This window comes from Antrostomus carolinensis, unplaced genomic scaffold (assembly GCF_000700745.2).
Source record: "Antrostomus carolinensis isolate BGI_N321 unplaced genomic scaffold, ASM70074v2 scaffold7151, whole genome shotgun sequence".
NCBI classification, from domain to species: Eukaryota; Metazoa; Chordata; class Aves; order Caprimulgiformes; family Caprimulgidae; genus Antrostomus; species Antrostomus carolinensis.
In genome coordinates, this window is record NW_010294730.1 from 2,253 (window position 1) to 16,056 (window position 13,804).

General features: G+C 36.0%; 1 protein-coding gene across 1 annotated transcript in view; it reads right to left on the reverse strand.

Moving 5' to 3' along the window:
* Positions 1 to 1,569: 1,569 nt before the first annotated feature.
* PARPBP (PARP1 binding protein) overlaps positions 1,570 to 13,804 on the reverse strand; it is a 35,483-nt gene continuing 23,248 nt past the window's right edge. Inside the window, exons 6-7 of the mRNA XM_010177724.1 lie at positions 7,052 to 7,235; positions 1,570 to 1,752 (exon numbers count right to left, since the gene is read on the reverse strand). Coding sequence (XP_010176026.1) covers positions 1,570 to 1,752; positions 7,052 to 7,235 — 367 coding nt within the window. The remainder of the gene's footprint in view (positions 1,753 to 7,051; positions 7,236 to 13,804) is intronic.

Below are 13,804 nucleotides of genomic sequence, written 5' to 3' on the forward strand. Positions count from 1 at the left end.
CTCTGAATAATAGCAGTGTTTAATTCAGGAGAACTCAAATGGGCCCTGATTCCATTCACACAGAGTATTAACCTAAATCTGATTAAGCTCCTTTTCATTCTGATAAAACCTCACTACAGTGAGGTTTATTAAATTAATTAAACAATTTTAAAAATAATGTGGATCAATTTTCCTGATCTGAAGTAAGCGAAAAATAGGAGATTGAAATCAGGGTTATTTTAAGCTTGTTACATAATGAAATAGAAATATATAGCTACAGCTATCCACAGATGTTTTAGCAGTGAAAGAAATATTCCGCAATACATTGTTACAAGCTGCCTTTTACATTAGAAATTATTACAGGGTTATTTAGAATTCTTACTATTGAAACTATTTTTTTAAAGTTTTATTAGAGTGTCCTTGTTACTTCGGTTTAATAAAAGAGGTTGAACAGTAACTCTAATGGAACCCTTAAATTCTTCGACTTTTAAGATCCTCCATCTTCCAGTTTAGGACCTATCACTGTTTTTCTCTTTCCTTGCTGTTATCTTCACAGCTCTGCACCTGCACACTCTGATAGCGTTGTTATGGTGAGCTCTCACGGGAAAGGACTGCCACCAGCATAAGAAACACCCCCTTCTTCCCTGCTTTTCCTACCCTTTTCATTGTAGCTCTTCTTTTATGCTAAGGAACGCAAAAACGTGCATGCACAGAGCTTATTAAGCAACTGGCCACACAACTGCCCTAATGAACAGATGCTCCAGTCACCACTAAAGGCACCAAAAGCAGGGACAACCAAGAAGGCATTTGAGCAGGTCCTTATGAAGACAGTATAGTTACCATAGGAAAAACGCTATTGGGTAAACAACCACTGTACTACAGAGGATGATCGTCTGGGAACCCTGGCTGCTTTACTTCCCAGCTGGCCCCCAGGGAGAGTTTTCTCTTTCCTCTCCTCTCTCTCGGCTTTTGACTTGATTCTTCCCAAAAATAAACTTCCACCATTAGAGTCAATGTATGCCATCAGCTACAGACCCTACTAATAAATCTCCATCCATGCAAATTTGTTTCAGTATCCTCTGTGCAATACTATCCTGGCTGGTGGATCGTGATATGAAAAACTATTTAAAACTGTCTCCACAAAATAATTCCTTTGTAGGAAGAACACAGGATATAGTCCAAAAATCTCCTGTGTCATAGCTAGACAAAGAAGGTATCAAATTGAATAGTAATCTAACTAGCTACTGAACAGACAGTATTTGAACTTAGGAGTTCGAACTAAACCTGGGCGAGTATTTGGAAGGTTTGTTGCAAAGAATATTCTTTCACAGGTTTTGTGCAGTCCAGAAATGTACAAGCTCAAAAAGTCCATAGTACAAAAGTATTTTGAAGATACAAAAAATGTGAATGAGGAGGTAGAATACTTTTGAGAACTTGAGACTATTCTAAGAATGCTAACCCTTTATACATAACCTCTCAACAGACTGCACTGCAGCTGATGGCATGTTTTGTGTAAGTAATATTAAAGCTTTGTTAGGAACTCAGTATAAGACCTTCAAAAACAAATAAACACAAAAAACTTTCTAGTACTCACCTGAAGAGTGTCAAAACAGAGGTGATTCCAAACAAATTTAAGCTTTCATCACCATATAATAGTTCTGCTTTGTTCTGGGTGGGAGGACTGACAGCTGCTTCATCCAGTAGAATTAGTAAGACTTTTACAGTATCTCTGCCACAATACACAGTGCCATGATTTATGGAATGCAATTTTGGCTGAAAGTAAATAAAATTAAAAGGAACACACAACAGGAAAGGTCAACAAGTCAGACCATTAGCTCACCTCCAAAACCCACCCATATCAGTGTGAGGTGTGAGAATCCCCTCCTTCCCTTTCGCAGTAACCATTTATGAAGAATCTACCCATGGGCAAGTTTCTTCCTCAACCCAAGCAATTAGCAGAGTTTAGATCACTGCCAGCTGGGTGACAGTGATAAGCAAGTCACACAGATAAAGATACAAATCTGTGATGAAACCATGCAGCAGAAATTAATGTATTATTTTCTTACAACCTATGTGTGTATGGGGTAAACAAACACATTCTCGTGAAGTCCAACTCCTCTAACTGAATCTGCTAAAGCAGTTGGTTAAAAGTGAGATTTCCATTAAGATTTGACAACAGAGGTACTTGGCACAATCTCCTGTTTGTAACAGGATGAATTCTTCACGATTTTCCACAAGAATAAAGAATTCCTTAAAGAAAATAATAATCCACATCTGGAAGTGCTCAATGCTTCTGTCAGCAGTACAGATGTAGAACTCCACAGCCACTATGGGACTGCAAGAATTGCAAGTTTGATATATTTTCTTTAAAAGTACTGGGAGTTCCACAGAGAAGTTTAGTGCTTAATACACAGTAGTAGATTTTAAAAACTATAGGCTTTCTTATTTACCAATACACAGAAACACTGAATAGCCTGACTTTGTTCAGAAGGACAGGACAAGCAATGAACTGCATTTATCTAATCAGTTAGCTGCTTTTAAACACAGTCTTGAAAAGATCAAATTCTATTTCTCTCTCTATTTGATTACATCAATTAGTGTATGTAGCTTTTAAGAAACCATAGCAACACATGTCAGTCAGTTACTATAAGTTATAATCAATAGCTAGAAATAGCAATTACAGAAATGGTTGTTACTTGGCTTTATAGAATTGGCTTATTTCAGTACCATTTAATTTCCTCAAATTTATTCTGAACCTCTTCAGTCATTACATCACCACATCACAGAATTTTATAAAATGTCATGTATGTCACAGTAAATTTCTCTTAATAAGAAAAGTAGAATTTTGGCATCATCATGACTGATTATACACAAAGGAAAAAATAGAGTCTTCAGAACATAACATAACCTCCTAAACCTCCTAACTGACAAAAGATAACCTTCAGAAAGCTCGTGTACTACAACCACAGTGACTTGGTGTACTAACCATGGACTAAAATCCTATTGCCCAAGGCACAAAAAGAATTTTAGGCAAGAAAACAATTCCTGCCATAAAAATCTTGTTTATTAATAAGCTTAAAATCATTATTCAAATTTTTTTTTTCAAGAAAATAGTTGATTAGTTGACCAGTTCATCAGTCTTTCGAGGGTAGTGACCATTAGCTACTCCAGACTATTCTAGTTAGTTCCAGAAACACCAGTCAGATTCCATTTACAGTAGTAATTTTCTCAGGAATGAATTAATCATAATTCCTATTAGTCATTCGTGCAGGCTTCAACACAAAGTAGTGCTTCCTGCTGCATAAAGCAATAAATTTTCCTGGAGCTGTAGATTCTTATAAAACAGGTGCTTGCAAGAAAACTGAGCAATAATGGAAGAAAACTGCCACTGCCAGGAGAAAAGCAAATATTTTTCTAACAAAGTAACTCTTTTCAGTTACATTTTAAGAGGAAGCAGCCTTCCCAGGATCTAGTAAAAGTATAATTTTCAGCTTTAGAATTAAGATTATATTTTAAATTTGTAGGCAAATGAATATTCAGTCTCTTATGTACAAAAAACCATAAATTTCTATCAAAACCTGAACTAATTCTGAATATAGAACAGTTTTTTTCTGAAAAAAAAAAAATGGCATCAGGGTTTGTGAATTTATTTATACAGTAAAAAAACAAAACACAATTTTAAAAAAAAGCTATATGTGAAACAACACACAGCATTAATATTTGCTATCCTGAGATCTTAACAGAACAATACAGATGCTCTGATTTTTTTATACAGCTCAAATTCATTTGGAAAACTTATGGGGGGTTTTTCTGTAGTTTTGTTTGGTTTATTTTGTTTTTTGATTATTAATGGTAAACTACCCCTCTATATGCTTAGTAAAACATTCTTCCACATCAAGCTCCACTAAAACATGCAATTTGATATCAGTCTGTTAACATTTATCTAAGCTCCCTTTTCCACCTCTCAACTTTGTCAATTACATGTTTAAGAATTATCATTAAAATATACATTAATCACACAAACTTCACTTATATCAACAAAAAGAAGTCCCCGTATCAAAATCAAAATAGCATCATCACAACACTGTCAAAGGCAGACCATTGAAACACAACTCCATTCCTCATCCCTTCACCACAATTTCAAAAAAACCCCTCAAAATTCCCACACTTATTCCATTCTCTAGCAATGTTCAGTTCACATTTTTCCCGTTACCTCTCCCAATTACTATCCTTATCTATAATTCCTCAGGCACCACACGGGCACCACAAAGGCCTAGTGGGTTGACCTTGGCTAGCCAGCATGTGCTCACCAAGCTGCTCTATCACTACCCCTCCTCAACATGACAGGGAGAGAAAATATGAAGAAAATCTAATGGGGTTCGCATACCAATTACCATCATTGGCAAAACTGACCTGACTTAAGGAAATTAATGTAATTCATTGCCAATTAACCAGAATGGGATCCCTCAGTTCTTCCCAGACCCAACTTCACTCTCAACTCTTCCTCCTTCCCCCAAGTGGCACAGAGGGATGGGGAATGAGGGTTGTGGTCAGTTTCTAACACTTCATCTTTACCGCTCCTTCTTCCTCACATTCTTCCTTTGCTCCTCTGTGTGGTGTCTCCCATGGGACAGAGTCCTTCACAAACTTCTTCAGTGTGGGTCTTTCCCACAGGCTGTAGTTCTTCAAGAACTGCTCCAGCATGGGTCCTTTCCACAGGGTGCAGTCCTTGAGGAACAGACTGTTCCAGCATCAGTCCCCCATGTGGTCACAGGTCCTGCCAGAAAAACTGCTTCTGCATTGACTCCTCTCCACAGGCTACAGTTTCTGCCAGTAACCTGTTTCAGTGTGGGCTCCCCATGGGAGCACCTCCACCTGCTCCTGCACGGATATCCAGGCTGCAGGGTAGATACCTGCTCCACAGTGGATTTTAATGGGCTGCAGAGGGACAATCTGCATCACCATCATCTTCATCACAGGCTGCAGAGGAATCTCTGCTCTGGTGCCCGAGGCACCTCCTCACCCTCCTTCTTCACTGAGCTTGGTGTCTGTAGAGTTGTTTCCCTCATGTATTCTCACTTCTCTCTTCCAACTGCTGTTGTACAGCATATTTTAACCTTTCTGAAATGTTATCACAGAGGTGCTGCCCACCGTTACTGATTGGCTCAGCTTTGGTCAGCCATGGGTCTGTCTTGGAGCTGGCTGGAACTGGCTTTGTTCAACATGGGGGCAGCTTCTGATGTCATAGGAAAGCTTGCTACCAAAACCTTGTCGCATAAACCCAATACAGCACTAGATTTGTCAAGCCAAGCAGCACATCAGTCATATCCAGACCACATCCAGTCATCTCTGATGGCTCTCAGTTACATCCATACCGTGGGCAGTATGGATGTACTGTAGTGAGTATGGTGAAAAGGATTACCCTAAAGCCTATCATCCTCTGCTATGTAGTTAAGCTTCCTCACTGAAAACTATAGTAGTGTCTGCCCATCCATGAGTAGATGGGATGTTCCAGCAATCAGTTAACTTAAACTCAAGAACTGGCAAAAACTTCAGCATAGAACCACAGACTCACAGTAATATAATTAAGTTCATCAGCTACCCTCAGGTGCCCATTTAGAGAAAAATATTAACTTCACAATGCTCTCAATAGGATTAAGTATTTAAACACATTTCCTAACAACATCAGGATACAACCATCTTTGCTATCTTCTGCCTCAACAAGGATACTGATAAGCCATTTTTAGAGTCATTACACTATGAGCTTGACCTATGGAGAACAATAAGAAACACAAACTGGTTTGGAAAAGCAATTTTTTAGTTAATTTCTCTGAAGAATGAAATGTTATTAAAATAGTTTTACCTGGCTTATAATGATCTAAATATATTTTAAAAATTTTATCAGTAGCTAAGTAGCTAAAACAAGTAGTTAAATAAAGACAGAACTAATAATGGTGATCAGTTTTTCAGATGGGGAAGAGAAAGATATAGAAGGATATGAAAGGGAAACATGGAAATACAGTAATGAAAGATTCGGGGGAAACAGGAAAATGAGGATGAAATGTGTACTCCAACTGCTTGGTGGTAACACACATTTAAACTAGTTTAAATAACCACTAGGGTCTGGCTGGTTTTAGCTCGCATAGAAAAGAAAACGCATATTAGAAGTCTGATTAAAATTTCTTAAAAATCTTATGTTACCATTGAGTAATTCCAGTGATTTCACAAAACAAAGCATTCTAACAATGTAGACACATTCAAAGTGTCTATAAGTCTTTAAAAGTTTCCTAGACAAAAATGCGAACATTAGATATTTTCTGTATCTAAAATGAAATAATTAAAGCCAGTTGACATTTTAATCGCAAATAAGATCATAATATAAACCTAAATAGATTAAAAGTACAGAAACTACAAGTAGAAAGCTTATATTTCTGCTCTCCACATCTGACTTAAGAAACTTTAAATATCCTGATTCCTTTCAGGAAACTAATTAATAGTTTAATTAGTGTTTTGAAACACTAAAAAAGAAAAACTTGCTGGGGTTTTAGTTTTACTCCCCTCCAATTCCACATTTCACAAGGACTTATTTCCTATTTCTTTTTAATGTTTTACCATTAGAAATCCTTGATGCTGAGCTAATTAAAACTTGTGTATTTTAATCAAAATTACTGATATATGTTCTCAAATATTAATTCCACTTTCATGAGGTTTTTTTGCTTGGAAATTTGTTATAGCTCTACTGCTTTGAAATCAGTGGCAAACCTGACAGTTATAAGTATCTACATCTATAACAACAGGACAAACAAATTAAGTTTTGAAGAGCATTTTATTTACAATTCTGAGCTAAGAAGCTTAGTTTAAGTAAATCAGCTTTTGAAATCCACACTGTAATCATCAAGTGTAAGTCTTTCAACAAGTATAAAACCACAGCATAGAGGAAATTACATTCCTCTGTAAAGAAAAGATAATACTCTATATAAAGTCCTTTAAAAAATAAAAAAACAAAACAGGCAAAAGATATTTCCTTACTTGTAAAGCTAAATAGTAAAAAGAACAAAAGAAGTCCCATTACCCGTGCTGGACTGACTCCAGTAGTGCTGGCAGTCAAGACTTCATGTTGTGAATCGATAATATTTTTAATCTTCAAATCCAAATCTTGTACAACTTCCTCTGCTGCCTGGCAGAAAGGATCCCCATTGCTTCGGCCTTTAATCAAATGCATCTTCACTGTTGACAGAATTCGCCCCCCTGCAATTCTGAAAATAGGCACAGGGTCATCTCCACATTAATCTTGGCAGCACTTTAGTATACCTATTAGTGTTGAATATAGCCAGTCTTCACAGTTAATCAAAACTCTTCAGAGAACAGCTTTGATCTTTTAAATCAAACAGCAGTGTAGAACTATTGTCCAACATAATAGTTTCCTTAAAAAAAAAAAAATTATAAGCAAAGCTAATTAATTCAGCATTTAGTAATACTCTGAGACACAAAACAAACTCCATGAAAGTTTAAAGAAAAGTACTTTCTTTAAACCTATAGTTATTGTTTTTGCTCATAAGCTGTTAAGTGTAAACAAAATCTTTCACTAGTACACACATTCCAATTTAACAGCCTATTAGATTTTTGAGTCCTTTGTGATTCATGAAAGTTCTTCAAACTTTCAATTTTATTTAAAACAGATAGTAATTAGACCAGATGAACATAAAGGCACACACTGTTAATCTTTTTTGTAATCAACTAAATAAAATGCCTACAGAAAATAACTTAGTTATAAAACGTCCATGAAGTTTGACATAAAAAAATATAAATAATTGAAGCTCATTGATATAGGGGCTTTATTTCAACTCTTCTTATAGAAAGATAAGAAAGCATTTGTCAGTGCACCTAAATTATGTTTAGATTGTTAATTCAATTTAGTGGTCCTGTACCTTGAACCATCCACACTGCATGTGTGATAAGACTAATTTTGGGATCACTTTTGGATTAGAACTATCAGGTCTCTCACCAGTGAAGCTCTTGAGCAACTCCCAGTTATAGTTGTAAAGATGATGCTCCAATAGGCAGTATTAGAGAACTACATTAGAGAGCTACACCACATCTTGCTCCCTCAGATTTGCAAGATCCACATATTCTATAAAAATGGAAATATAACAGGCTGACAGGTAGAACAGAGTATCCTGACTAAGTTAAAAAATTTAAAAAAAAAAAAAAAAAATCAACTGCTGAAGGATCACAAGAAAACCCAAAAATCTTGTGTCCAAAAAATGGCTACAGGGATTGAGGCTCTTGTGGCAGTGCACCTTGATTTACCCAGACCTGATGAATGAGAAGCAAGAATTTCACTGGCCATTTATAAGGGCATCTTTCTACTCAGGGGTTGAAAGTGCGATAAGTAGGTGCAAAAGCTATATGGAGGTATGAAGGTAGGAATCACCAGTCATGAGGCACTACTATGAACCAGGTTAAGTAAATTAGCTAGGGGATCACAGATTTTATATCAGAGATGATCAAAAACTATACTGAGACAGCAAATGTGTCTTGACTACTGTCTCGGTTTAGTCAGCTGTTCTATCACCCAGTGATTCCTCCTCACCTGGGAAGGAGAACTGGGAAAAGGAAAGGAGATTTGTGGGTTGAAATTAAAACAGATTTAATGAAATAATAACAAGAACTAATATTAATACTAATATAAAATACATAAAGTTATACACAGCTGACAAAAGCACAATGGTCACAAGTGGGAGAGTAGGCCCTGGGAGCAGAATGATGGGCGAGATCCTTCAGGCATGGTGACCATTGAGGAAGAGGGTCATCCTTACCAAACTTTCCAATTTATAGTGAGCATGATGTTTATGGTATGGAACATTTCTGTTGGCCAAGCTTGGGTCAGCTGCCCTGGCTTTCGCTCCTCCTCGCCTTAGCACCTGGCTGATTCTAAACCACTAAAGACCTTGATCACTATGGAAACCCACATATCATGGCTGGCCACAAATTAAAACCAAGAGTCTTATCAACTTTGTACTCACCAAATTGGGTGCTGCAGTCTTCTTAAAAATGCAGCTTTTCTGACAGCGAATTAATTCTATGATTCTATCCTGGCAAAACCAGGCCAACTACTTTCATGAAGGTTTAGTGAGAGACAGAATAAATCCCTTATTAATATAATAATTAGGGATTTATATTATATCACTAATTATTATAATTATTAAAAGCTTAATAATTTTGTCCAGTACCTACACAAAACATTAACTGAAAGACTATGTTTTACCCTTGCTTGAGTTTGGGCAAATAAAAAAAGCACTACAAGAATCACTCAGCTCTCCTACATCATAACACATCTCTAACCAAAAGCTTTTTGAAGTTGCATACTGTTTGGAAACTTTATTATCAATGCTAAGTCCTCTTTGAACATGAACTTATCATCCAGACTGACAAAGATTATTACAGTGAAGATTCCCCTCACACCACCAAACAAACATTTATGTTCTGTTTAACATCACATATATATAAGGACTTCATTATTTCCTTGTGACATTTTGTCGTTGATTTCATTCTCTTTCCGCTTATTTTCCTCAATCTTTTCAAAGTGTGGTAAAATAAAAATATTTTATTTTTAGCTCTAATTTATAGGGGTTTTTTTTAATTGATTTCCTCCCCTTTTTCTTTTTCCACATATAGAGTTATTCTTACCTTTGAATACCAGCTGATAACATATGTAAGAATAAAGGAAGAAATAAAATCATAACAAGAGGCACAAAGGACCCATTCTTTAACAGAACTGATTCCCAGGAAAAATAGGTAGAACTCTGTGTTCAGAAAATACCCTGACTGAAATTAGAGATTGAGATAGCACTCAGAAGTATCATAAACATTTCTCTGTTCTTACAAGGCATGTATTCATTGCCAGTGTTGTAGACAAGATCCTGTGCTTGTGGATCCTTCTTTTGACATTGTACAACCATATTTCATATCCTTAAAGGAACATATATTCTCTGCAGTGACAGCAGGGACTCAAAAAGTTAAATTAAAACAAGCCAAAAAACTCCAGCCTTCCAGTCACCATGCTTTTGACCAAAAATTTCTAGTGAAGCTAGATATGCTTGTGATGCTGAGTTCAGTTATGAGACTAATTTCTTGTCAGATTTTTTTTAAGTTTTATAAAGTCTAAGTATAATGTCAGGCAAAATCAACAAAAGCAGTTATGTTCATTCTGAACTCCTCTAAGAATTTTTCCTTTGCAGTCAATCTGCTTCATGATCTACTGCAACAATCCATCTTCAATTTCCAATTAACCTACAGTTTCTTTTTCGAGACTTTGAGAAATACTAGTCACTTTCCTGCAACATCTAATAATTGGATAGGATGGTCAACTCTAAAAAAGGATAGCCTATGAAATCTTGACTTTAACAACAGAATTACTGAAGTTATACATTGTTCGGTTGGTTTGGGGTTTTTTTTTGTTTGTTTGTTTTCTAAGAGTTAAGTTTATAGCCCAAATCAAAGCAGAAATGCAGCATGTTGAGTATCTCCTAACATCAGTCTATCTAGCTCAGACACCAATAGTTTTGATTTAACTATACCGTGGACTGTACAAAATGACTCCATATTTATTTAAACACTCTCAACTCTTGAGCTGCTATTGGCACCTATGGTAGAATTTTTAGATACATCTATGATACTGGAAATCACAGCTGTGCCAAAAAACCCCCAAACAATAGCAATGGCTTTATTACTCCAGGTGACATAGCCAAGAGTGAGATGAGTACTAATTTTTCAACTTCCTCCGTATTCCTGCCTACTTATCATAAAAAGATACTTTGCAAATTGAAAGGTATATTTTGTATACATTAAACTCTGAAGATGAATTTTAGAATTCTAGTTGAGAGAACCTCCATCAAATGAAATTCTGCATGTCTACATTCATATAAAATATAAAATAAGTGGGTAGAGCTATGTAAGAATAGGAATTGAGTCAGAAGAAAACTAGTTTGTTTATATTGTTTCCTGCTAAAATACATGGAGGGAACTGGGCCAGAGATCTTGCTGTTTTGGCTTTTTCTGGCTGAACAAGACTCTCATAAATAACTTTGAAAACCTGAAGTTAACTTGAAACTTTTTTTTTTTTGGCTTTTTTCCAGGTCAAAACCAAATATTTCCACATGATTCTCAGCTTTAACTTTTACAGATTGAAGATTATTCAATTCACATTAGATCTGCAGGCTTGGTTAAACAGAGAAAGTTGTGCTTTGCAAAATTTTAAGCTCAATGTATGCACTTAGCCAAAAGAAAAGCCACCATGTAAAGTCTCTCTGCACACAGGTCACAAACCATCCAGCTCTTAGATAGTTTTTTGGTTGGGTTTTTTTTGTTTGTTTTTTGTTTTTTTTTTTTAAAAAAAGATAGAGAGATGCTAGTGCATCTCTGTTCCAAAAACCACAGTTCAATTTAACCACAAGAGAACTGAAAGTTCAAGGGGGGGTGGGGGAGGAGGGGGAAATCATCCAGTGCAAGTCATCAAGAGGTAAAAAGAGAGCACTGCTGAAGAAAAGCTCTGTGTCAGAGATGCATATAGAAACTGTATCCAAGTCTCCTGATGTTTCTTGCCAAACTGCTTTATTTCCCTCAGCCCTAAACTGACACTTTGCAAAATAATATCCTCAAATGAGAAAAGCATTGTATTACATAAGCAGTATCTGTTCCATAAATACTGCACTAGAACTCCAAGACAAACAAGCAGGTGAAGGGATTGACTGAAGTTGTCTTTGAAACCCAGGTTCAGTCCTTTCTGATTACAGATATCTTGAGCTAATCCATGTCTTTAATTTCCACACATTTTACATACATATAAGAAAACGAAAGAAAAAGCATTATTATACTCATAGCATTGGGCATCAGTTAATTAAGTTAATCATAATTTTTCACTGAGAAAAAAAAAAGTGATAAAAACATTTTCTATGTTTATTTTTTTTACCTCTACTACCCAATGCCAACTGAGGATATTTGCTATTAGAAGTAAAGTTCATTTAATCTCCTTTTCTCCCCCAATTGCTCCTTCTTTTCCAGGAAACAGTTCCAGGCCCCCATCAGATATACAGAGTACTAACTGGAGCAAAGCAAAGGAAAAGTTTATTCATACTTCAACTAGAATTTATATAAACAGTCCAAGACATAAAACGCTGATCTAACGTGTGTGGACTAGTCCTGAAACACTATGCCATAGCTTACGCCATTTTACACCAGGATATGATATAGCAAAACAAGTTATGTTGTGAGGTTTGTTTTATTAGTCTTGAATATATGTATAAAATGTTGAATCCCCCTCATTTGTGGTATTTCATGTATATTTCAAAGCTTACTACAGAAAGCCCTAAGTAACCATGCCTAGCAGTTGCAAACAGTACGATCAAGTCAGTCTCAGGAGGAGAAGCATTCTTTTAATCTCTTTCTATATGCCATCTAGAGCACAAATGAAGCTAGCTAGGGCTCTGTCCATGTTTATAAAGTCCTTTCTGTGGTAAAAAGACTATCATCCTTTTGCCAGAAAACACAATTCACTGGATCAAAAACCAACTTAGGAAATAACCATCTTGAAGATGAAACTATAGATTATTTCAACAATAAATAGCTCTATTTAAAGCAATCCAATAATATCTGAGCAACTCCAGACCCACTACTAGAACTTCATTGCTAGTGAGGTTTAAAAAGACTAACTAAAAGCATGAAGATAAAAGGAAAATGTGGCAAAACAGCAGCTTGGGGTTTTGGGGGGTTGTTCATGGGGGTTTGGGTTTTTTTTTTCTTGGGTTTTGTTTTTGGTTGGTTTGGTTTTGGGTTTTGTTTTTTTTTTTCAATTTTTTGTTTTTTTTTTTTTTTTGGGGGGGGGGGGGGAACGAGTTTACAAAAAGGACACCCAATGACAAATTGCTCTGATATTATAACCTGTTTTATAGGTTTATATTATATAGAAAATCAGTTGGACTCAAATGAACTTTAAAATATCTGGCACTGTAGTAGGAAAAAAAATATTTATATGAACAGAATAAGGTTGAAAACTGTTATCCACTTTGCAGTTCCTAACAGCTAGAAAGACAGCAAAGGTTTGTTTTGAATATAGAATTACATGGGCAAAGTTATCTGTCTTAAGATAATTTTTTACAGCAGCAAAAGTTAAGAATTTTAGTTCTTCTTAATTTTGAAAGAGGACCAAGAAACCTAATTGAATTGAAGAATGAACTTGATACATTAAACAAAGCAATGCCATTTGTCTAAGGCAATAGAGAACTGGACAGACCTTGCTCCTTTCCAGTCAGGGTGCCTGCTGACAAACTTTCTCTGATGCTTCATTCAGATCATAGGCTGCTGACATTAAATATTCTAGGGTACTTCATTCTCCCATCCATGGTCTTTTAAATCATATTGAAGGAGGACTATTATCAAATCCAGTTAGCAGTGAACATCCGTCAGTTACCACTATGACAGGTGTTATAAAAGAGCAGACTCATATGCAACAGTATTCCTTTTTTCAAGAGGTATGAAGTGAAAGAAACTTCAACTAGAAAACCCACTGCTTGCTTTATTTATGATAGCAACAACCAAAGAAAACCCATTGGAGTACTTATAAATGCTAAAAAAAAATCAACCCTTTAGAAACAACCAGCTTCCACTGTCCAGCATCAAATGTTCAGACACAAAAGCCTGTATCCGACAGTACAGCGGTGATCTTCCACTGAGTGGACTCAGAAAAGTCCAAATGGGACCATCTGCATGTCTATCCAGTATTCCATAGTGAGTCCATAGCAGAAGAGACTTAGAACCAAGCACTCTT